The sequence below is a fragment of the Eschrichtius robustus genome, chromosome 11, assembly GCF_028021215.1.
Source record: "Eschrichtius robustus isolate mEscRob2 chromosome 11, mEscRob2.pri, whole genome shotgun sequence".
NCBI lineage: Eukaryota > Metazoa > Chordata > Mammalia > Artiodactyla > Eschrichtiidae > Eschrichtius > Eschrichtius robustus.
In genome coordinates, this window is record NC_090834.1 from 63,358,407 (window position 1) to 63,383,621 (window position 25,215).

The 25,215-nt window shown below is 41.1% G+C and overlaps 1 protein-coding gene across 3 annotated transcripts in view; it reads right to left on the reverse strand.

Moving 5' to 3' along the window:
- Positions 1 to 843: 843 nt before the first annotated feature.
- NUP98 (nucleoporin 98 and 96 precursor) overlaps positions 844 to 25,215 on the reverse strand; it is a 105,538-nt gene continuing 81,166 nt past the window's right edge. For 2 of the 3 annotated variants that reach the window (XM_068554173.1, XM_068554172.1), the window contains exons 24-33: positions 24,028 to 24,257; positions 22,422 to 22,688; positions 13,491 to 13,648; positions 12,556 to 12,699; positions 11,636 to 11,778; positions 6,446 to 6,667; positions 3,924 to 4,165; positions 3,306 to 3,460; positions 2,353 to 2,464; positions 844 to 2,240 (exon numbers count right to left, since the gene is read on the reverse strand). In XM_068554173.1, the coding sequence (XP_068410274.1) occupies positions 2,023 to 2,240; positions 2,353 to 2,464; positions 3,306 to 3,460; positions 3,924 to 4,165; positions 6,446 to 6,667; positions 11,636 to 11,778; positions 12,556 to 12,699; positions 13,491 to 13,648; positions 22,422 to 22,688; positions 24,028 to 24,257 (1,891 nt within the window). In that variant the 3' untranslated portion in view covers positions 844 to 2,022. The remainder of the gene's footprint in view (positions 2,241 to 2,352; positions 2,465 to 3,305; positions 3,461 to 3,923; positions 4,166 to 6,445; positions 6,668 to 11,635; positions 11,779 to 12,555; positions 12,700 to 13,490; positions 13,649 to 22,421; positions 22,689 to 24,027; positions 24,258 to 25,215) is intronic. The other variant, XM_068554174.1, reaches the window with a different exon arrangement.

Below are 25,215 nucleotides of genomic sequence, written 5' to 3' on the forward strand. Positions count from 1 at the left end.
AATACCTGTCCTAAGAGGAAATACTGCCCATATTCACAGTGCTTAACATTTCTAAAGGCAAACCACTTCTAAAGCACTCACTTTTCACAAAACACCTCTGGTGAGGAACGCAGAACAAATTCTTTGCTCTAAGTCCAGCAAATGCTCCGTGACTCACTTGCTCAGGTTCACAGTCAGTCAGAAATGGTGGGAGATTCCCAGCTGAGTAACCCTTATCCTTAGGGGCCCAAATTAAAGGGAAGCCCCCGTCACTGGGAAGACCCACTCTGCTTGCTCATCTCATTGATGTCCCAGAAATCTTTGGCCTAATCCTCATTGGAAATTGCTATCTTCAATTTAACACAACCAACCAACCAACCAACCAACCTACTCATCAGCCTCATTTGATCCCTCTCAAGCACAGCTCTGTGAAGCAGCAACATCAGGCATCATTATCTCTTTTACACAATGGAAACTGAAAGGTGAAGTGCCAAGGTTTAAAAACAAAAACTCCAGAGCAGAGAGGCTTTGAATACTAAGTATATACCACTGGGCAATTTGAGACCCTGCCCCATTCCCCACTAGGAATCTAAGCACACAAAAATAAATGTACAGCAGTCAGGATCCATCAATAATCTCAACCCCCTCACCCCAAAATTGACCCTTCTAAACCTAGCCTTTGATCTAGTCTGCAACTATTCTCTCATTAACCCACGGCCAGTCTCTCTTTAGACTGCAAATTTAACAAGGCCACCATAAAGCTCCTTGGGACAAGAAGGCTCAAAACCACAAAAGGGAAGCCAATACCAGGAATGCTATAAACATTTCATTTTATTTATTTTTTTTTAAGAAAGTAGCTTCAGAAAAAGAGGAAAATAATCTAGGTCTTTATATATATATATATATATATATATATATATATATATACTTTTTAATAAAACCCTTTCCATAATCTTCATGCATAAAGACCCAGGGAGGCATGGCCATGTTGTCTGTGGCAGCCCTCACACCAGCAGTCTCAGACCGTTACCTGGGGCTCCCCACAGCTGTGGGCAGCAGTGTAGCAAAAGCCCCCTGCCTCCCCCTGAAGCCCAGATCCTTGCCTGCCTCAGTGATGGTTTCACCTTCTGGGACTGAAAATGGAGGGTGGGAAATGCTCTGGGCTAGAGTGGGAGGGACAGGAAGGGCTACCCAACCTGCCATGTTTCATCCAAACTCTTCAGGCAAATCCAGACAGGAGGCCGAGCAAGATGACTGAAAACCAGGCACCAAACTGAGTTCTGGGAGTTTCCCAGAGATGTGTGATCTGTGACCAAGAGCTCCTGCACAGGGAAGGTTTGGTGTTCACAGAACATTCAAGGCAGGAAGAACAATCAAGCCTTGAAGCCCCATCCCTCCATGGCAGGCACTCATTTCTACCCTAAATGGGTCAGAAAGACCCTGTTCTGCTTCCTAATTCAGTCCAACCCTCTTCTGACTCCAAAAGTCAGTGTTAATCAACAACCTACTTCAGAGACAGATTCTCCTTCTTTCTGTGGAGAATTCACTTGTTAAGGGAGGACAGTCCTAGGTCAACGCATTTGTCCCATCACCTGTCCCACTCCTTCTAAAAAGTCCTAGTATAAAAGGGCAGGAGTAGGAGTAGGGTAGCAGTTTGGCATCGAGAGTCACAAGATCCAGAATGGCTGAGGGAGGAAAAGCATTCCCTGGTTCTTAGGGGGTGGGGGAACTCTGCCAAAGGTGCTTTACCGATGCTTTACTGACCATTTAAAAGAAGAAAGGAAAAAAAAAAAAAAAGAATAGTCTTGAGGATGGTAAAAAAGAGACTTGGATCCTTTTTTGGGGGTTCCAAAAGCCCTTATGCTGTGTTTAGTATTAAGAAAGCCGTGAACAACTGGAGGTTGCTGCTTGGGCAGCAGGAAGGGAGGGTGGATTCCACGGCCAACCCAAAGAATGGCAAATGGTGCCAATCAACTCAATGTAGGGGACCTCTGTGTAGTGAGTGTGAATCGGCATGTGAGTGTGGTGTGGGGAGCCTGGGGCTCACTGGCTCCCAACAGTCAGTTCCCGCAGGTAGGACTGTGTGAGACTGCGCAGTTCCTCCAAGGCATAGTCCTCAGGCATGGGGAGCCGGCCAATGTGGGGGGCCAACAGGCGCAAAGGGACTCGCTGAGGGTCTGGCGTTGAGTCGAAGGTTGCATCAGGGGCATGCTGAAGGCTCAGTACCACCCGCAGCAGGTTGGCTACACGTTTGGCCATGTCTGGAGAAAAAGAGCAGAGTAAGCACCAAAGGACTGGGGGTGAGGTGTGGGTATAATAATCATAAAGACAGGCAATGAGCAGGCAGGAAGGGGGAGGAGGCGAGAGGCTGACCTGACTGAGCCAGGCGATCCTTGGCATTGTAACACTGGATCTGCTCTATCCGGTTGCACAGTGAGGTCACTTTGGTATGTAACTGCTCTAGCTCATAACCTGAGCAATCCACCTACAAAGAAGCAGAGAAACCAATTAGGCCAAGAGGAGCTCCCATCACTCCAATCCTACCCATAGACTGACTATGCAACACTCTGAAACAAGAGTGAGGTGAGGAAGGGGAAAACCCAAGAAGCTGGCCGGCAGTGCCATGTCACCACCATCCAGCCTAGTTGCTGAGGATAAGACAAGACCTTAGCAATTATACACAACAGGAAGGCAATATAGTGTACAGGGCCTAGGATTGGGCAAGTCTTGAAATCACCATTCGTGAACCACGTAACTAGCAAGCTTTAACACAGCACCAAAAATCTACATAAATCTGGGTTCACAAACATGGTATTGACTTCTTAAGAGCACACAGTGAGAGGTGGAGCCCAAACCTGCACTTAATTTAAGTCTCCTGACTCCAACTAAGAATCAGCATTTAATTACGCAGATATTAACAGGAACTGTGGCTTTGTTATCAACAGAAATCAATTACTTTCAAGCCAAATGTTATGTGAAACATCCTCACCAAATCTCTGACCTTACTTTATCTCTCAACCCTAAGCTTCTCATTTAAAACTAGGGGAAAAGGGGAGAACAAGGGGAGGAGACTGACTATGGACAAGCCTTAGGAATGTCCATCGTACACACTACTTGGCAATAAGCACCAAAAAACGTTTTAAAGTTTTGATAGAGCTGTCATAGTAGCTACATCAAATTAGCTTCATCAAAATATCCCTCGTGCACTGACAGTGCTATCTCTGCCAATGAGTTTTTCAAGTCGTTGCTCAAGCCTTTGGAGGTCGCTATGGCTCTGTGGGCCAGGGAAAGGGGAAACTAGGCCATGGTTTAAGGAACTCAGGTACCTGCTGTATATGATGGAGCATTTCAATGACCCGAATGTAGTCCAGGTAAACAAGCCCAGATGTTTCCCAGTCCTGGATTAGGCTGCTGCGCTCCGGGGGTGCCAGGTCTTCCAAGAACCCCTTCAGGTAGTCATAGTTCTCGTTAATAATGGCATCTGAAGAAACAAAATATTGACCAAAAGTGCACAGAGGAAGGACATGGCAGAAAGATCTAAGACAGGAAGAAAGGGAAAATTATGTTGGGTCAGACTTGAGAATTACAGTAGATATTTTGACATTCTCTTAAGAAAACCGTGAAGAATTTCTGGCTTCAGTTTCCCAAACAGATATTTCTGGTGTTGCTGAATAAAACTCCCTAAATAAACAAAGAGCTTAACATAATTAGTGAATATCAAGAATATTCCTGGCAAATGGGAATGTAACAATATTGCTGTTGACCCCCGCCCCTCACCCTTACCAAGCATCTTCTGCACAGAGAGCTTTTACAAAGTGTGATCTGATTCAAGTCTGCCATATCCTGTTCTGATCATCATTTCTGGCCTGACTCATCATGGGCTCAGAGATTGGAAGAATTGGGGGTAATTCCAGGAGACACAGGCCCTAGTCTGAACCACTCACCAGAAGCTAAGTGTCGGATGACGAGTTTGTGGCAGCGGTTCCAGTGCCCCGCTTTAAATAAATAGAGGGCCTCCAAGTGCCTGTCGGATTCCATGTGTGCTCGCACTGCTTTGGCCTCATGAATCCACTCAGCAGGCACACAAAGCTTCTCGGTCAGGAAAATCTCCTTAGCCCAAGATTCAGGGGTCTCCAACAGTTGGCAGTGCCGCGTAAGCAGCTCTCGAACAGCCTTCTCACGCATGCTATAGGAGGAAAGGTCAGTTGGGATAAATCTCATTCTCATTGATGGAGAAGGCTGCCTCAGACAGCTCACAGTGGCCCGTGAGGCAGTCTCTTAAACTGCAGGTCCTGACCCTTAGTGGATCACCTCAAACTTCACTTAAAAAGCTATCACACCAGCATTAATCTTTAAAATGAAACAGAATAGAAGCACATTATATTTTCATGGTCAAAAAAGTCTGAAAACGAATACTCGGGAAAGTTGCCCACTACCCTGAACAGGTTTTCTCCTGAATCGGCTCATTTCTTTTCTTTTTAAAAATTTTATTGGAGTATAGTTGATTTACAATGTTGTGTTAGTTTCAGGTGTACAGCAAAGTGATTCAGTTATACATGTACATATATTCATTCTTCTTTAGATTTTTTTCTCATATAGGTATCACAGAATATTGAGTAGAGTTCCCTGTGCTCTACAGCAGGTCCTTGTTGGTTATCTATCTTATATATAGTAGTGTGGGTGTGTTCATCCCAGTAGGCTCATTTCTTTGTTTCCTTTCTCTAACAGGAGATGAAGGACTGGGATAGGGGAATTCTAGATCCACCGAGCACTCTGCAGTTTATTCCTAACCTCCTCCCTGCCCTCTCTCTCACGTGGTCAATGCAAGAAAACAAAGTAGTTTTTAAACGTAAGGTCTCTTCCAGGTCGTTTTTTCCCTTAGAAGTCATCAGCCTTCCTAATTCATTTTCTCTTTACTGCTAGACTTAGGCTAAACTCAATCTTTCTGCTCTCAAGGCCACTTAAATAGAGTCCTTCTTTGTCTGGGCCAAAGGATCAGTCATTTTAATTTCAGATCTAAGCTATTCTCCTCATCTTAGATTCTTTTCTCAACTCCTAGGTTTTTCAAAGGACTCCCAATCTCATGACAACTGCCTCCTTTTTTCCTCCCCTTTAGGAAATAGGATCTGCTTTCCCACAGCCAATCATCAATCATCCCATCAGCCAGCCTTTTACCACGTGAAATTCTCCATGAGTGTGTTTAAATAAACTCAGAGGAAAATTCTGGGATCATTTTGTTTCCTGGTAAGGAGCAAGAGGAAAGAGAAATTCCTTAAAAGTAAGGTTGTGCTGGATGCTTTACACTTTTAATTCCACAGTCACCTTTGAATAGAGATTAATATTTTAAAAACTGAGGTCTAGAGAGTGTCTTTACTCAAAGTCAAAAGTGAAGTAAGCTCTACCTTAGGTCAAAGTGAGTACATGGTGGAGCCAGAATTTAGAAAGCTCTGACTACAAAACAACTTCTTTCCATGCCCTACGACATGACAGATAGTATAGTACAACGATTAAGAGCACAGACTCTGGGTGTCTTGAGTTGAAAGGCTCACTCTGCCATTTAGTAGCTATGTGACCTTGAACAAAAGTTACCTCATCTCTCTATCCCTTGGGTTGCTCATCTATAAAATAGACAGTAAGAGTGTCTCATAGGTTCATTATGAGCATTCAACGAGTTAATATATTTAAAGTACTTGCAACAGCGTATAAAGATATATAAAAGCATTATATAACAAAGTATTATATAAATGTTTTTGTTCTTAGTGTTATGCCATGATGCTACCATTAAGAAAAAACCTCCAACTTCACCTCATTCAAAGCACGGAGCAAAGGTGTTTCTCTGGTTTTTGTTCAGGACAAAGAACCAAAACATTACACATCTAAGCAAGATTGTATTGGTAAATAGGTAAATACAACACTATCAAACTTGAGGGATAGGGGTGGGTGGATGGAAAGGGAAGGGCCAGCAAAGAAAAAGCAGGGGCCCTCCCTGCCAACCATTACTCCACAGATCCAACTCAGACAGCACTATTTCTGCATAATTCTAAACATGCCACATTCAAGGAATTTGTGCCTAGTTAATGGGGTTTCCCCACCCAGGCATATCTTTCCTTCCCACTTAATTATTTGCTATACCAATTTTACACGTACTTTGAATCTTACCTCTAGAGAGACTCAGAGATTCTGCAGTTCACAGAGATCTCTTCTCCCTTCTCAGACTACTGGGAGGCCTTATGATAAATAGCACAATTTGGCACTTAATCAAAGGCAATCTTCTTTCTAACGTGTCCACATGAATACAGAGACAGTCTGGGCTGCAGGTTGAACTGTCTTAAGGTTTATCACAAGGCTGGACCCAAAAATACATTCTAAACACTTACTTGCTGAACTGAACCCTAAGAGACTGATTCCTTTGGCATTGCCCTGTAGCGCTGGATGCAACCAGTGTGTTTGATGGCTTCTCACTCACCTTGAGTTGTCAATGTGCAGGAGGACAAAGATGGCCCACTCCCAGAGCCCCTCACTTTCCAGCTGGCCAGCATAACTGGCCTGCAGCACACCCTCACACTGCTCTGAGAGATGGGTGTAGTTAAGAGCCCGCAGCACCTCCCACAAGTGCCAGCTTAGGCGGTAGTCCAAAGGATCTGCTGTGACGCTTCGAGGCTCCAGCAGCTGGTTGAGATCATAATGTCTGCAAAGGAGAATGTGCTGAGAGTTACCAAACCCAGCCAGCAGACCACCCGTACTGGACGAGTCAACTGTCTCAGCTACAGCTTACAAAACAATAAAGGCAGGCACCCGGGAGCAGAAGCATCATAAGCCTTATAGTCTTCCTCCTCTAGGTTCAGCCACATTACCGATCTACCAAAAACCAAGACACCTTCTCTTTGGTGGCTCTTCTACCAGGTTTGCTGGTATTTGTTTGGTCTATTTTTACCATCCTGGTACAGGGAGTCTTCACAACTCTCTCCCTTCCATTCTTTCACTGTAGTATCAATTACTTTTCTTAACCATTTTAAAAATACACGTTAATTCAAAAAGAGTCATGTACCACAATGTTCATCGCAGCTCTATTTAAAATAGCCAGGACATGGAAGCAACCTAAGTATCCATCAACAGATGAATGGATAAAGAAGATGTGGCACATATATACAACAGAATATTACTCAGCCATAAAAAGAAATGAAACTGAGTTATTTGTAGTGAGGTGGATGGACCTAGCGTCTGTGATACAGAGTGAAGTAAGTCAGAAAGAGAAAAACAAATACCATATGCTAACGCATATATATGGAATCTAAAAAAAAAAAAAGGTACTGATGAACCTAGTTGCAGGGCAAGAATAAAGATGCAGACATAGAGAATGGACTTGAGGACACGGGGTGGGAGGGGGAAGCTGGGGCGAAGTGAGAGTAGCATCGACATATATATACTACTGAATGTAAAATAGTTAGCTAGTGGGAAGCAGCCGCATAGCACAGGGAGATCAGCTCGGTGCTTTGCGATGACCTAGAGGTGTGGGATAGGGAGGATGGGAGGGAGGCTCAAGAGGGAAGGGATATGGGGACATATGTATGCATATGGCTGATTCACTTTGTTGTACAACAGAAACTAACACAGTATTGTGAAGCCATTAGACTCCAATAAAGATATATCAAAAAAAAAATATATATATAAGTTATTTAGTATCTTTTAGGTTGTTTTACTATCTGAAGTTGCTGGAATGCTACTTCACCTGTTTGTTTGAACAGTTAACTAGTCTTTTTTGTTGTTGTTTTAATTTTTTAAATTCCGATTTATTTATTCATTTATTTTGGCTGCGCTGGGTCTTCGTTGCGGCGCACGGGCTTAGTTGCCCAGTGGCAGGTGGGATCTTAGTTCTCTGACCAGGGACTGAACCCGGGCCCCCTGCGTCGGGAGTGTGGAGTCTTAACCACTGTACCATTAGGGAAGTCCCAATAGCTAACCAGTCTTAATGATGGTTATTTTCTTCTATGGCTTGTAAATCTTACTTTTGATTTTGTCTACAGTAGGTATTATTCTTCATATAGAAATACAGGTTTGAAAGTCTCCCTACAGACTTTCACTTTTTTTTCTGCTGAGAGCCCAGGGACTTCAAAGATTCTGGACCAGTTTATGTGTTATGTTCTTAGCTTCCAAGTCCCAGACCATAAGAACAGTAAGAACTAAGATCCCACAGCAGCAACAAGTTTTAAAGATCTGGGCTTTGATTACCAACCAAAACCTTTCCCTTTCACCTAAGATCCCAGACATTTTACAAGTTCCTAACACCTCCCCAAGTAATGAGTAGTTTTTCTTGACTGGTGCTGTCAAACTGAACTCTGTGTGATGACGGAAATGTTCTATAATCTGCCTTGACCAATAAGATAGCCACTAGCCACATATGGCTATTAAACACTTGAAATATGGCTAGTGTGAATGAGTAATTAAATTTAAAAATTAATTTAAAGTAGTCTTATGAGAATAGCGGCCATTATACAGTGCAGTTCCTTACAGTTTATGTAAGGGTTTTAGTCATAGCAGTTCTACCTTACATGAGAAGAATGCTTTATTATCTCATTCAGGCTTTGGTTTCTCTATTTCTGGCACTTTGAGATATATGCTTTTCTTCCTCTTCCTTTTTTCTTTTTTTTGACATTAAAAAACTGACATACAATAAACTACGTATTTAGAATGTACAATTTTCATAAGTTTAAACATATATATACACCTGTGAAACTACCACCAAGGTCAAGATAACAAGCATACCCATCACCTCCAAAAGTTTCCTTAAGTCCCTCTGTGATCCCTCTCTCCTGCCCCTCCCTACACCTACCCTTCCCAGGCAACCACTGATCTTTCTATCATTATAGATTAGTTTGCATTTTCCAGAGTTTTTCATAAATTGGAATCAAGCAGTACGTACATTTTTGGGAGTATTTTTTTTTTTCTCACCGCTTCAAAAATAAGTAAAAGTATTTTGTGATTCACCATGCTGTTGCATGTTATCAACAGTTCATTCTTTCTTACAGCTGAGATAGTATTCCATTGTACGGATGTACCACAATTTGCTTATCTAATCACCTGTTGATGGAAATTTGGGTTGTTTCCCGTTTTGGACCTTTACAAATAAAGCTGCTATCAACATATAAATAGACATATGTTTTCATTCCTCCTGGGTAAATACCTAGGAGTGGAATGTATGTAGCCGTATGTTTAACTTTTAAGCCACCAAACTGTTCTTCCAAGTGCCAGTATTATTTTACATTTTTCCCCAGCAGTGTTGAGAATTCCAATTGCTCCGCTTCCATGATGACATTTGGTACAGGTGTCTTAATTTTTAGCCATTCTAATAGATGGGTAGTGGCATCCCATGATGGCTTTAATTTGCATGTCCCTGATGTCTATTGATAAAAACTTTTCATGGGCTTTATATGTAGGTCTTCTTTGGTGAAGCATCCCTTTAAATATTTTTCCCAATTTTTAAACTGGATTGTTTGTTTTCTTATTATTGAGCTCAGAGAGTTCTTTACATGTTCTGGATAAAAGTCCTTTATCAGATATATGAATTGCAAGTATCTTCTCCCAATCTGTGGCTCATCTTTTCATTCTCTTAACAGTCTGTCTAATGAGTAGTAGTTTTTAATTTTGTTAAAGTCCAATTTATCAATTTTTTGTTTTATGGATTATGTGTTTGGTATCTGAGAAATCTTTGCCTAACCCACAGTTGCAAAGATTTTCTTCTAAGAGGTTATTGTTTTAAGTTTGACATTTAGGTTTATGATTCATTTTGAGCTAGATGACTAATAGAGATAACCAATGAAACCAAAAGCTGGAGATAGACTAATCAGGAGAAAAAGAGAGAAGACACAAATACCAATATCAGGGAAGAAAGAGACACAGCCACACATCCTACAGACATTAAAAAAGAAAAAGGAGGGACTTCCCTGGTGGCTCAGTGGTTAGAATCTGCCTGCTAATGCAGCGGACACGGGTTTGACCCCTGGTCTGGGAAGATCCCACATGCCACGCAGCAACTAAGTCCGTGTGCCACAACTACTGAAGCCCGCGTGCCTAGAACCCGTGGCTCTGCAACAAGAGAAGCCACCACAATGAGAAGCCCGCGCACCACAACGAAGAATAGCCCCTGCTCGCCGCAACTAGAGAAAGCCCGCGTGCAGCAACGAAGACTCAACGCAGTCAAAAATGAATGAATGAATGAATGAATAAATAAAAGAATATGGAAATGTTATAAAGAACTTTATGCTAATAAATTTGGTAACTTTGGTGAAGCAGACAAATTCCTTAGGAAAAACAAATGAACAAAACTGACTCAAGAATAAATAGAAAACCTCGACAGCTCTGTATCTATTAAAGAAACTGATTTTATAGTTTAAAAACTTCAATAAATTGGACTTTATAAAAATGTAAAACTTCTGTGCCTGTGTATTGGGAGATAATAATCGCAAAAACACATTTATAATAAAGGACTTGCATCCTAAATATATAAAGAACTATTACAACACAATAAAGAATTATTAGGCGACCCTATTAAAAAAAGGGGGGCAAAAGATTTCAAATAGATTTCAACAAGGAAGATATATAGATAGATGGTAAATAAGCACATGAAAAAATGCCTGCCACCATTAGGCATTAGGGAAATGCAAATTAAAACACAATTTTAATTATGTGTATTTTACCACAATAAAAGACTGTATTATTCTGTAATTAATATAGTTAATTTAAAAGAAAGTATTTAAAGAAATGAAATGAGATGTGAGCTAATACTTTTGACTGGAGAAAACCACTCAGTGTTTCTGATAAGGTAAAAAGATAGCTCTGGGATAGTTTTGATTATCTGATTAGATATAATAGCATGTTAATACATTATATTAATTTATTATTAAGCACACAAAAATGACACACCACTATGTGCCCACTAAAATGGTAAAATTTTAAAAGCTGACAATACCAAGTTTTGAAGAGGATATGGAGCAATTAATTACAGATCTTAGTGGGAATGCAAAATGATACAAACATTTTTAGATACAAATGTTCATAGCAGCTTTATTCTTAATAGCCCAAAACAAGAAAACTGTCCATTAACAAATGAATAAATAAATAAATTTCTGATATACATATTAACATGGATAAATCTCAAAATCACTATGCTGAGAAAAAGAAGCCAGGCACAAATGATAACATACAGAATGATCCCAATTACATAAAATTCTATAACAGCAAAACTAATCTACAGTAATGAAAAGTCAGTCAGTAGCTGTCTGTGGTGTGGACTGATTGCAAAGGGACATGAGGTAACTTTTTGAGGGTAATGTAAATGTTACCTTGATAGTGATGGTAGTTAGATTACATTAAAACATATCAAACCACACACTTCATTATGTGTAAAACTGTATCTCATTAAAGTTGATTAAAATAATTTTTAGATTTTTAAAAAACAATTTCATTTAAGTATAGTTGATTTAAAATGTGAATGTTTAGATTTCTAATTCCAGTTCCCATGCTCTTTGCACTCAATTACTGTAAGTTATATTTTGGTAACTTATATAGACTTACGGCAATTTGACCACATATAAAAGGGAAAGGACTCCCTAGGGCTCATGGAACCCTCGAGTGACTGTAACATATGGCTCTGATTTACCTGTCACTATAGAGTTTTAGAAGGTGAAAGCAGACATCTTGAAGAGGTCTCTGTGAGTCTTGCTCCTCCTCTACCACAAAGCCAGAGTCCTCCAGGTATGAGGGAAGTGGGCAGCAGGCATATCTGTCACCCTCAGAGGTATTCTGAAGTTAAGAATTTGATAAAACAATACATCAGCTGCTAGTATGTTTCACTAGATTCTACTGTGTCTCAGTTAACTCAGATGTGTATTAAGAATGGTGTGACATCCTCTAAAGGAGTGTTTCAAGGATTTTAAACTTATTTTGATCAGTGACATATTCCACCTGCCTTCAATGGACTGGCAAAGACCTCAGACAGCTCTCACTAACCCCACCACCTTTCTTGCCACAATTCTTATTACACTCAGTTTTTTTTAGTGTTCTCTTTTTCCTGACAAATATTGGTAATTCTGGCAAATGATATCAAAGACAATAAAAATGAACAGTAAGAAAAGAACCAAATAATGGCATTAAAAACATTAATAATCCTTTAACCTCCAAATGGACAAGGAATATGAAATATAGTGATATTTAGAGGCAAATTTCAGACCTGCTAATTTGGGGCTATACTAAACACGAGGTCAGGCTGTATCTCAGGGAATTCCTGAAGGAATAAGACAGCATTAGGAATGAAGAAAAACCCTCCAATGTTGAGGCAGGAAAACAGCAGTAAGAAAATAAATTGTGGAAACTCATCGTATTAAACAAAATAGAAGCAGAAACTTGAAGAAGTTTCCCATCAGATTTCCTGTGTCCATTTCAATTCTATGGTACTTTTCAAAAAGCAGTTAGGAAAAAGTATTATGAAATGTGATTTGATGGTTTTTTCTCTGTAGTACTTTTCTGGCAAAAACAGAAATCCTACCAGGACTCTTGCTCGGCTATACTGCATACATATACCTGAAATGCTTCTTCATACATGCTGAGTGCCTTGGAAATGGAGGCTGTTGGTGGGAGCAAATACCAAAGATGGACAGCCAGGGACCGTTTCCAATCCAACTGTGAGCACACATTGATTTGCTTCTGCTCTGAGAGCTGCCATACCTACAGGAGACAAAATCACCATCACAGCTCTACATTATACATTACCTTGTTACTGGCCAGGCCTGCATGTTGCTCACTTATTCAAGTTGATTCTAAATGATTTAAATAGCAGTGTTAATGATCCAGATATAAAATACACAGTCCCTTGGTGGCAGGTGATAGGGTGGACTTAGACAGTAAGTGCTGAGAAGAGGTGAGAACCACTCATTGCCCACAGCTGCCAACTTTAAGATGTGAATAAATTCTGATCAGTGATTTCATTTTTGGAAATTGACTTTAAGATGGCAAGCAAAATGGGTAGGCAGCAAGAAAATTGGCTTAAAGTAATTATGATACATCATTCATAAAATGGAAGAGAAGTGGCTATTAAAAGAGAGGCCACACAACATGAAAAATGATCATATTCAGTAAGTTAAAAAAAAAAGGTTGCAGAACTGCTATATATAATTCATTTTATTTGAATATATAACAAGTGTAAATATGCACACATATATGTCAAAATAGACTTAAAATACGTCTAGAAAGACAGACAATGAATTACGTTGTTTATCACTATGATATGGGATATGGTGAATTCTAACATTTTAATTTCTATATAACCAGTACTTCTTCCCCACAATGTACATGTTGTACGTTTATAATTTGAAAATATTTCTGCTGAAAGTTAAATACAAGTTGCTTAGTTATATGTAATAGTGTACAATTTACAAAGATAGCTCTTTGCCTTAACCTCAAGCAATCCTGAATCTATGAGAAAATTTATGTAAGTTTATGAGAAAAGAGGAAAATACCGGTTTTCCAGCCAAGAGGGCAAAGATGCGCAGTCTCTCCTCCTGGATGAAACAGTCAGCCTGGAGCTGATGCCAATCTACCAGCTGCATAGTAAGCAGCTCCCGGACCGACTGGCTGCCAACCAACTGGGATAAAAGAAGGGCAAGACGATGATCACCTACAAGAGAAACAGTTCTCCAGTGATACTGAGAATTTATAGACTTGGGAAAACACTTGGGGGCATTATTTTATTTCTTCTGGCCCTCAAGAAAAACCTCTGACTGCTCTCTGCAGTAGTGCTAAAATACTGATCAAGAACTTACCGTTTTTGGCTTGGGTAGAAAATCTTCAAAGTATTGTAGCTTAAACTAATTACATATAGATTGTATAGTACACAGAGTTCAGTGTCAGATCTACTATTATTTCTGTGACCCTACACAAGGCACCTCATCTGTAAAATGGAGGGAAGTATCATTTGATTCAAAGGTCTATAGTGAAAACTGAGATGACATAACTGTAAACATGCCCAACTAGCAAACAGTATATAATGACACTGAGAAATGGCAAACTCAAACCTAGAGGAAAAACAAATGTATGATATAAAGAAAACGGCTCAGTCTTTCACTCTCTAGAGTCCAGTATCTCTTTTTTTTTTTTTTTTTTAAACTTTTGGGTTTATTTATTTTATTTATTTATTTATTTATGGCTGTGTTGGGTCTTCGTTTCTGTGCGAGGGCTTTCTCTAGTTGTGGCAAGTGGGGGCCACTCTTCATCGCGGTGCGCGGGCCTCTCGCTATCACGGCCTCTCTTGTTGCGGAACACAGGCTCCAGACGCGCAGGCTCAGTAGCTGTGGCTCACGGGCCTAGTTGCTCCGCGGCATGTGGGATCTTCCCAGACCAGGGCTCGAACCCGTGTCCCCTGCATTGGCAGACAGATTCTCAACCACTGCGCCACCAGGGAAGCCCCAGTATCTCTTTTAATAAAAAATTTTAAGTACAAAGGCTTGAGGCAATAAAAAAATTCTAGGGACTTCCCTGGTGGCGCAGTGGTTAAGAATCCGCCTGCCAATGCAGGGGACGTGGGTTCGAGCCCTGGTCCGGGAAGATCCCACATGCTGCGGAGCAACTAAGCCCGTGCACCTCAACTACTCAGCCTGTGCTCTAGAGCCTGCGAGCCTCAACTACTGAAGCCCACGTGCCTAGAGCCCATGCTCCACGACAAGAGAAGGCACCGCAATAAGAAGCTCGTGCACCGCAACGAAGAGTAGCCCCCGCTCACAGCAACTAGAGAAGGCCCACGCACAGCAACGAAGACCCAACGCAGCCAAAATAAATAAATAGATAGATAAATAAAATTTAAAGTTTAAGGTTATAAAAGGAAAACTGGGGAGATCACCTTCCTTCCCACAGATACAGTAGAAATACATCTACACGTGGAACTGCTCCTACAGAACACCCACTGAACGCTGGCAGAAAACGTCCGACCTCCAAAAAGGCAAGAAACTCCCCCCGTACTTGGGTAGGGCAAAAGAAAAAAGAAATAACAGAGACAAAAGAATAGGGACGGCACCTGCACCAGTGGGAGGGAGCTGTGAAGGAGGAAAGATTTCCACACACTAGGAAGCCCCTTCGCGGGCAGAGACTGCGGGTGGCAGAGGGGGGAAGCTTCGGAGCCACGGAGGAGAGCGCAGCCACAGGGGTGCGGAGGGCAAAGCGGAGAGGTTCCCGCACGGAGGAGCGGTGCCGACCAGCACTCTCCAGCCCGAGAGGCTTGTCTGCTCCCCCGCCAGGACGGGCGGGGCTGGGAGCTGAGGCTCGGGCTTCGGTCGGATCGCAGGGAGAGGACTGGGGTTGGCGGCGTGAACACAGCCTGAAGGGGTTAGCACACCACAGCTAGCCGGGAGGGAGCCCGGGAAAAAGTCTGCAGCTGCCGAAGAGGCAAGAGACTTTTTCTTCCCTCTTTGTTTCCTGGTGCGCGAGGAGAGGGGATTCAGAGCGCCGCCTAAACGAACTTCAGAGACGGGCGTGAGCCGCAGCTAACAGCGCGAATCCCACAGCAACAGGGGCGCAGAGGAAAAAGCGGAGAGACTCCCGCACAGAGGCTCGGTGCCAAGCAGCACTCACCAGCCCGAGAGGTTTGTCTGCTCCCCCGCCGGGGCGGGCGTGGGCTGGGAGCTGAGGCTCGGGCTTCGGTCGGATCGCAGGGAGAGGACTGGGGCTGGCGGCGTGAACACAGCCTGAAGGGGTTAGCGCACCACAGCTGGCTGCGAGGGAGACCGGGAAAATGTCTGCAGCTGCCGAAGAGGCAAGAGACTTTTTCTTGCCTCTTTGTTTCGCCGCGCGCAAGGAGAGGGGATTCAGAGCGCCGCCTAAACGAACTCCAGAGAAGGGCGCGAGCCGCGGCGATCAGCGCGGACCCCAGAGACGGGCGTGAGACGCTGGGGCTGCTGCTGCCGCCTCCAAAAAGCCTGTGTGTGAGCACAGGTCACTCTCCACACCGCCCCTCCCGGGAGCCGGTGCAGCCCGCCACCGCCAGGGTCCCGTGATCCCCGGACAACTTCCCCGGGAGAACGCACTGCGTGCCTCAGCCTGGTGCAACGTCACGCCAGCCTCTGATGCTGCAGGCTCGCCCCGCCTCCTCCGTACCCCTCCCTCCCCGCGGCCTGAGTGAGCCAGCGCCCCCGAAGCAGCGGCTCCTTTAACCCCGTTCTGTCTGGGCGGGGAATAGACGCCCTCAGGCGACCTACACGCAGAGGCGGGTCCAAATCCAAAGCTGAACCCCAGGAGCTGTGCGAACAGGGAAGAGAAGGGGAAATCTCTCCCAGCAGCCTCAGAAGCAGCGGATTAAAACTCCACAAACAACTTGATGTGCCTGCATCTGTTGAATACCTGAATAGACAACGAATCATCCCAAATTCAGGAGGTGGACTTTGGGAGCAGGATATATTAATTTTTCCCCTGTTCCTTTTTTTTTGTGAGTGTATATGTATATGCTTCTGGGTGAGATTTTGTCTGTATAGCTTTGCTTTACAATAGCTTTATTTTACTTCACTATATTATAGCCTCTTTCTTTCTTTCTATTTTTTCTCCCTTTTACTCTGAGCCGTGTGGACGAAAGGCTCTTGGTGCTCCAGCCAGGCATCAGGGCCGTGCCTCTGAGGTGGGAGAGCCAACTTCAGGACACTGGTCCACAAGAGACCTCCCAGCTCCACGTAATACCAAACGGCAAAAATCTCTCAGAGATCTCCATCTCAACATCAAGACCCAGCATCACTCAATGACCAGCAAGCTACAGTGCTGAACACCCTATGCCAAACAACTAGCAAGACAGGAACACAGCCCCATCCATTAGCAGAGAGGCTGCCTAAAATCATAATAAGGCCACAGACACCCCAAAATACACCACCAGACGTGGATGTGCCCACCAGAAAGACAAGATCCAGCCTCATCCACCAGAGCTCAGGCACTAGTTCCCTACACCAGGAAGCCTACACAACCCACTGAACCAACCTTAGCCACTGGGGACAGATACCAAAAACAACGGGAACTACAAACCTGCAGTCTGTGAAAAGGAGACCCCAAACACAGTAAAATAAGCAAAATGAGATGACAGAAAAACACACAGCAGATGAAGGAGCAGGGTCAAAACACACCAGACTTAACAAATGAAGAGGAAATAGGTAGTCTACCTGAAAAAGAATTCAGAATAATGATAGTAAGGATGATCCAAAATCTTGGAAATAGAATAGACAAAATGCAAGAAACATTTAACAAGGACGTAGAAGAACTAAAGAGGAACCAAGTAATGATGAAAAACACAATAAATGAAATTAAAAATACTCTAGATGGGATCAATAGCAGAATAACTGAGGCAGAAGAAAGGATAAGTGACCTGGAAGATAAAACGGTGGAAATAACTACTACAGAGCAGGATAAAGAAAAAAGAATGAAAAGAACTGAGGACAGTCTCAGAGACCTCTGGGACAACATTAAACGCACCAACATTCGAATTATAGGGGTCCCAGAAGAAGAAGAGAAAAAGAAAGGGACTGAGAAAATATTTGAAGAGATTATAGTTGAAAACTTCCCTAATATGGGAAAGGAAATAGTTAATCAAGTCCTGGAAGCACAGAGAGTCCCATACAGGATAAACCCAAGGAGAAACACGCCAAGACACATATTAATCAAACTGTCAAAAATTAAATATAAGGAAAACATATTAAAGGCAGCAAGGGAAAAACAACAAATAACACACAAGGGAATCCCCATAAGGTTATAACATCTGATCTTTCAGCAGAAACTCTGCAAGCCAGAAGGGAGTGGCAGGATATACTTAAAGTGATGAAGGAGGAAAACCTACAACCAAGATTACTCTACCCAGCAAGGATCTCATTCAGATTCGATGGAGAAATTAAAACCTTTACAGACAAGCAAAAGCTGAGAGAGTTCAGCACCACCAAACCAGCTTTACAACAAATGCTAAAGGAACTTCTCTAGGCAAGAAACACAAGAGAAGGAAAACACCTACAATAACAAACCCAAAACATTTAAGAAAATGGGAATAGGAACATACATATCGATAATTACCTTGAATGTAAATGGATTAAATGCTCCCACCAAAAGACACAGGCTGGCTGAATGGATACAAAAACAAGACCCATATATATGCTGTCTACAAGAGACCCACTTCAGACCTAGAGACACATACAGTCTGAAAGTGAGGGAATGGAAAAAGATATTCCATGCAAATGGAAATCAAAAGAAAGCTGGAGTAGCAATTCTCATATCAGACAAAATAGACTTTAAAATAAAGACTATTACAAGAGACAAAGAAGGACACTATATAATGATCAAGGGATCGATCCAAGAGGAAGCTATAACAATTGTAAATATTTATGCACCCAACATAGGAGCACCTCAATACATAAGGCAAATACTAACAGCCATAAAAGGGGAAATCGACAGCAACACAATCATAGTAGGGGACTTTAACACCCCACTTTCACCAATGGACAGATCATCCAAAATGAAAATAAATAAGGAAACACAAGCTTTAAATGATACATTAAACAAGATGGACTTAATTGATATTTATAGGACATTCTACCCAAAAACAACAGAATACACATTTTTCTCAAGTGCTCACGGAACATTCTCCAGGATAGATCACATCTTGGGTCACAAATCAAGCCTTGGTAAATTTAAGAAAATTGAAATCGTATCAAGTAACTTTTCCGACCACAACGCTATGAGACTAGATATCAATTACAGGAAAAGATCTGTAAAAAACACAAACACATGGAGGCTACACAATACACTACTTAATAACGAAGTGATTACTGAAGAAATCAAAGGGGAAATCAAAAAATACCTAGAAACAAATGACAATGGAGATACGACGACCCAAAACCTATGGGACGCAGCAAAAGCAGTGCTAAGAGGGAAGTTGATAGCAATACAAGCCTACCTCAAGAAACAGGAAACATCTCGAATAAACAACCTAACCTTGCACCTGAAGCAATTAGAGAAAGAAGAACAAAAAAACCCCAAAGCCAGCAGAAGGAAAGAAATTATAAAGATCAGGTCAGAAATAAATGAAAAAGAAATGAAGGAAACAATAGCAAAAATCAATGAAACTAAAAGCTGGTTCTTTGAGAAGATAAACAAAATTGATAAACCATTAGCCAGACTCATCAAGAGAAAAAGGGAGAAGACTCAGATCAATAGAATTAGAAATGAAAAAGGAGAAGTAACCACTGACACTGCAGAAATACAAAAGATCATGAGAGATTACTACAAGCAACTCTATGCCAATAAAATGGACAACCTGGAAGAAATGGACAGATTCTTAGAAATGCACAAACTGCCGAGACTGAACCAGGAAGAAATAGAAAATATGAACAGACCAATCACAAGCACTGAAATTGAAACTGTGATTAAAAACCTTCCAACAAACAAAAGCCCAGGACCAGATGGCTTCACAGGTGAATTCTATCAAACATTTAGAGACGAGCTAACACCTATCCTTCTCAAACTCTTCCAAAATATTGCAGAGGGAGGAACACTCCCAAACTCATTCTATGAGGCCACCGTCACCTTGATAGCAAAACCAGACAAAGATGTCACAAAGAAAGAAAACTACAGGCCAATATCACTGATGAACATAGATGCAAAAATCCTCAACAAAATACTAGCAAACAGAATCCAACAGCACATTAAAAGGATCATACACCATGATCAAGTGGGGTTTATCCCAGGAATGCAAGGATTCTTCAATATACGCAAATCAATCAATGTGATACACCATATTAACAAATTGAAGGAGAAAAACCATATGATCATCTCAATAGATGCAGAGAAAGCTTTTGACAAAATTCAACACCCATTTATGATAAAAGCCCTGCAGAAAGTAGGCATAGAGGGAACTTTCCTCAACATAATAAAGGCCATATATGACAAACCCACAGCCAACATTGTCCTCAATGGTGAAAAACTGAAACCATTTCCACTAAGATCAGGAACAAGACAAGGTTGCCCACTCTCACCACTATTATTCAACATAGTTTTGGCAGTGTTAGCCACAGCAATCAGAGAAGACAAAGAAATAAAAGGAATCCAAATCGGAAAAGAAGAAGTAAAGCTGTCACTATTTGCAGATGACATGATACTATACATAGAGAATCCTAAAGATGCTACCAGAAAACTCCTAGAGCTAATCAATGAATTTGGTAAAGTAGCAGGATACAAAATAAATGCACAGAAATCTCTTGCATTTCTATACACTAATGATGAAAAATCTGAAAGTGAAATTAAGAAAACACTCCCATTTACCATTGCAACAAAAAGAAAAAAATATCTAGGAATAAACCTGCCTAAGGAGACAAAAGACCTGTATGCAGAAAATTATAAGACACTGATGAAAGAAATTAAAGATGATACAAATAGATGGAGAGATATACCATGTTCCTGGATTGGAAGAATCAACATTGTGAAAATGACTCTACTACCCAAAGCAATCTACAGATTCAATGCAATCCCTATCAAACTACCACTGGCATTTTTCACAGAACTAGAACAAAAAATTTCACAATTTGTATGGAAACACAAAAGACCCCGAATAGCCAAAGCAATCTTGAGAACGAAAAATGGAGCTGGGGGAATCAGGCTCCCTGACTTCAGACTATATTACAAAGCTTCAGTAATCAAGACAGTTTGGTACTGGCACAAAAACAGAAATATAGATCAATGGAACAGGATAGAAAGCCCAGAGATAAACCCACACACATATGGTCACCTTATCTTTGATAAAGGAGGCAAGCATATACAGTGGAGAAAAGACAGCCTCTTCAATAAGTGGTGCTGGGAAAATTGGACAGGTACATGTAAAAGTATGAAATTAGAACACTCCCTGACACCATGCACAAAAATAAAAAAATGGATTAAAGACCTAAGTGTAAGGGCAGACACTATCAAACTCTTAGAGGAAAACATAGGCAGAACACTCTATGACATACATCACAGCAAGATTCTTTTTGACCCAGCTCCCAGAGAAATGGAAATAAGAACACAAATAAACAAATGGGACCTAATGAAACTTAAAAGCTTTTGCACAGCAAAGGAAACCATAAACAAGACCAAAAGACAACCATCAGAATGGGAGAAAATATTTGCAAATGAAGCAACTGACAAAGGATTAATCTCCAAGATTTACAAGCAGCTCATGCAGCTCAATAACAAAAAAACCAACAACCCAATCCAAAAATGGGCAGAAGACCTAAATAGACATTTCTCCAAAGAAGATATACAGATGGCCTACAGACACATGAAAGAATGCTCAACATCATTAATCATTAGAGAAATGCAAATCAAAAACTACAATGAGATATCATCTCACACCAGTCAGAATGGCCATCATCAAAAAATCTAGAAACAATAAATGCTGGAGAGGGTGTGGAGGAAAGGGAACACTCTTGCACTGTTGGTGGGAATGTAAATTGATACAGCCACTATGGAGAACAGTATGGAGGTTCCTTAAAAAACTACAAATAGAACTACCATACGACCCAGCAATCCCAATACTGGGCATATACCCTGAGAAAACCATAGGTCAAAAAGAGTCATGTACCAAAATGTTCATTGCAGCTCTATTTACAATAGCCAGGACATGGAAGCAACCTAAATGTCCATCAACAGATGAATGGATAAAGAAGATGTGGCACATATATACAATGGAATATTACTCAGCCATAAAAAGAAATGAAATGGAGGTATTTGTAATGAGGTGGATGGAGTTAGAGTCTGTCATACAGAGTGAAGTAAGTCAGAAAGAGAAAAACAAATACAGTATGCTAACACATATATACGGAATCTAAGGGAAAAAAAAAAGGCCATGAAGAACCTAGTGGCAAGACGGGAATAAAGACACAGACCTACTAGAGAATGGACTTGAGGATATGGGGAGGGGGTGGGGTGAGATGTGACAGGGTAAGAGAGTGTCATGGACATATATACACTACCAAATGTAAAATAGATAACTAGTGGGAAGCAGCCGCATAGCACAGGGAGATCAGCTTGGTGCTTTGTGACCACCTAGAGGGGTGGGATGGGGAGGGTGGGAGGGAGGGAGATGCAAGAGGGAAGAGAAATGGGAACATATTGTATATGTATAACTGATTCACTTTGTTATAAAGCAGAAGCTAACACACCATTGTAAGGCAATTATACTTCAATAAAGATGTTAAAAATAAATAAATAAATAAATAAAATTAAAAAAAAAAAAAAAAAGGAAAACTGGAAGACAGAGTCCCTACCTATTCTGGAGGAACCAGCCATCTTCCTGGGAAGTTTATACTTAATATTCGGGTTAGAAGACAAGGGCAAACGCACGATTAAGGGGTAGGGACAGTGAGTAGGAAGTAGGCAGGGGTGCAGAGAAGGACGGTATGCCCTACCTGACTGCTGGGCCAGGGAGCAGGCCTCACTGATCCTCTTGCCCGTGAGGTAGCTGAAGACAGCCTCCACAGGGTTGTCTTTTCGGGTTAAGGAGACTTCCTCCTCAATTTGAGGTGCAGCAGTATGGGACAGCCAGCGAGAGAAAGCTCTTCTTCGCTCCAGAATCTGAATGTATTCAGTGGGCTCATCCAGCTGGCTGTCAAGCTCCTTCAGGTGGCCCCACAGAGCTTCACATAATGTCCATGTTAGGCTCCAGTGCTTCACAACTAAGGAAGGGACAGGAAAATAATGCAATGACATGAAGCCATACAATAACTACAGACAGGGGATCACTTTAATGTTGCATTAAAAATACATAAGTTAATAAATACCCCAAACAACAACTCAAGTTGATTTCCCTGAATCTTTCTCTACCTCACTCACCTGTCTCTTACAAGCTCCAGAAGTGTGTGGTATGACTGCCTGCTCACTCCATGTATCCATGGTACTTACATAACAAATATAACTCCAGGTTCCTTTATACAGGTTCCTCTAGCCTAATTATGGCTACATATAGTCTCAAATGATAAGAGAAAAATCCTCTAATTTGATCAAATTCTGTTCAAAAAAATGCTTTAAGAAATATGAAGTGCTCTGAAAACTTGTGAGGGATTATTATCTGCTATAGGCACAGCCTAACATTTTAGTGAGCCTAAATGATACTGTTCAAAGCACTTAGGAGTAAACCAACTCTCATCTACACAACATAACTATACAATAGTTACCATCTTCATTTTACAGATGAGGAAACTGAGGTACAGAGCATTAAGTGACTTGCTCAAAGTTACAGGCAAGATGTAACAGAGCCAGGATTCAAACTCAAGTAATTGGAGTCCAACTCTATACTCTTAACCACTAATGCTATATTGCCCCTCACAAAGGAAAACAAAAAGGAAGCACTGTTTACCACCTTAAGCTACTTACAAGTATGCATTGGGAAGATGACTCATGTATTTGAAGAGATAAGACAACTATAGCAAACACAAAGAAATGAACAAACAATTCCCAAAACGTGTGGTATGGAACATTCTAATAGTCCCCATTTTTCAATAAAAGTGATGTGAAATGTTGTGTGAAACATGTAATTTTTCTACTACTTGAAATAGTAAGTGCCCAAATTAGAAAAGCCCTTTATGGAAGTATTGGTTCAGAAAAACATGGTCAGAATCATTATAGAGAGGTAATAGTGAGAGAGGTCAGGAAGTTATAACCACCAAAGCTGTTGGGAAGAACAAGTGGGACTTGAGTTGGACATGGAAGAATGGGTAGGACTTAGGTAGGATCTCTCTCTCCCTATGTTCTCTGGGTGGGGTAAGGGATCTAATTTTATAAATCCATGGGATGTGACTGGCTACAGTTCCTTTGAACAGGGGCATAAGAGTAATGATAAACAATGATGTGATTTCTTCCTGCTTGAGATTTTGCTCATCCCAACTCAACTACAGATAAGTGCAAGCTCAGGCATCCACCACTACACTGGCACAAGGAAATTGTGTCCTCCTATGAACATATGCTCCTACTCCTGTTCCTGGGGCATCAAGGGTTAGAAGTATAGTCCATACTCACTTTGTGGTTCCAATAAGTCTCCTGATGCTTCCTTAACCCAATCTGCATAGTCATGAATGACAGCAACTCCCGGATTGGGGACAATGAGAGGACACAGCTCATCCACATGGACAGTGCTATGTTTTAATTTAAGCTCCAGAGATGTCTGGTATAATTGCAGGTCTTCATCCAGCTTCTTTTGCCTCAAACTGAGTTTTTCCAAATGAACTTTGAATGGAGATTCAGTTAGGCTACAAGGGAAAATAACAAATAAGATAGAAAAGACAGATGGTAGAATTTTCCTACAATGAAACCTTTGTTTCTTTTTATAATTACAAAATAGGACACAAAACATTCCACTGTGATTTTAAAGAAAATTTGTTTCCTAGTATCAAACTATAATGAACTTATTTGATATATATTGAGCAAACTACCCCTGACCCATGCATTCAGAATCCCAAGTCAGTACAATTGGACCTGGAAATGGCTTCTGCATGTATATAGATACTATGAAATCCAATGGTCAAAAGCTACTGTGGGACGCCCGTTTCTCAAACCATACTTAACTCATTAAGTTATGAGTTACCAGTATCAAAAGTCATGAGGCTAAGCTTACAGATACTAAAGAACTGACTCTCAATTAAGATGAGCATACAGTTGACCAGCCTTGATCCAATTTTTAAGACTGACATTAACAACCTCTAAAATATCACGACATCATGGATAACCTGGGTTTAGGATCAATATTCCTAATTGTGAGGGACAAGAGATGCTGTTGTTTTTTTATTTCTTCAAAATCAACTTTAAAAACTAGTAATAATAGGTGATCATAGTCACTTAATCTGTAGTAAAGATAGCACAGTTTGTTACAATTATGAAAAGTAAATAGAGAAAGGTTACAAATTTTACAAAAAACTGTATGCATACTATGTAATAACTACCAGAACACTATATATATTTATATATATATATATATAAAATCAGTACAGCAATATATAGTATATAAAGTATATACAGAACTATAATCACACATATGTAAATATTAATGGTGGGAACCGTGTAGAGATATATAACATGTATAATTATCAGATGTCATCTTATTTCCAAATACTTGTGTTATGGATTATCCACAGTTCATACATTTACCTTATTAAGTCTAAGATACAGGGAATGTGCTTTAATGAGAATATACCTTATTTATGAAGAAAT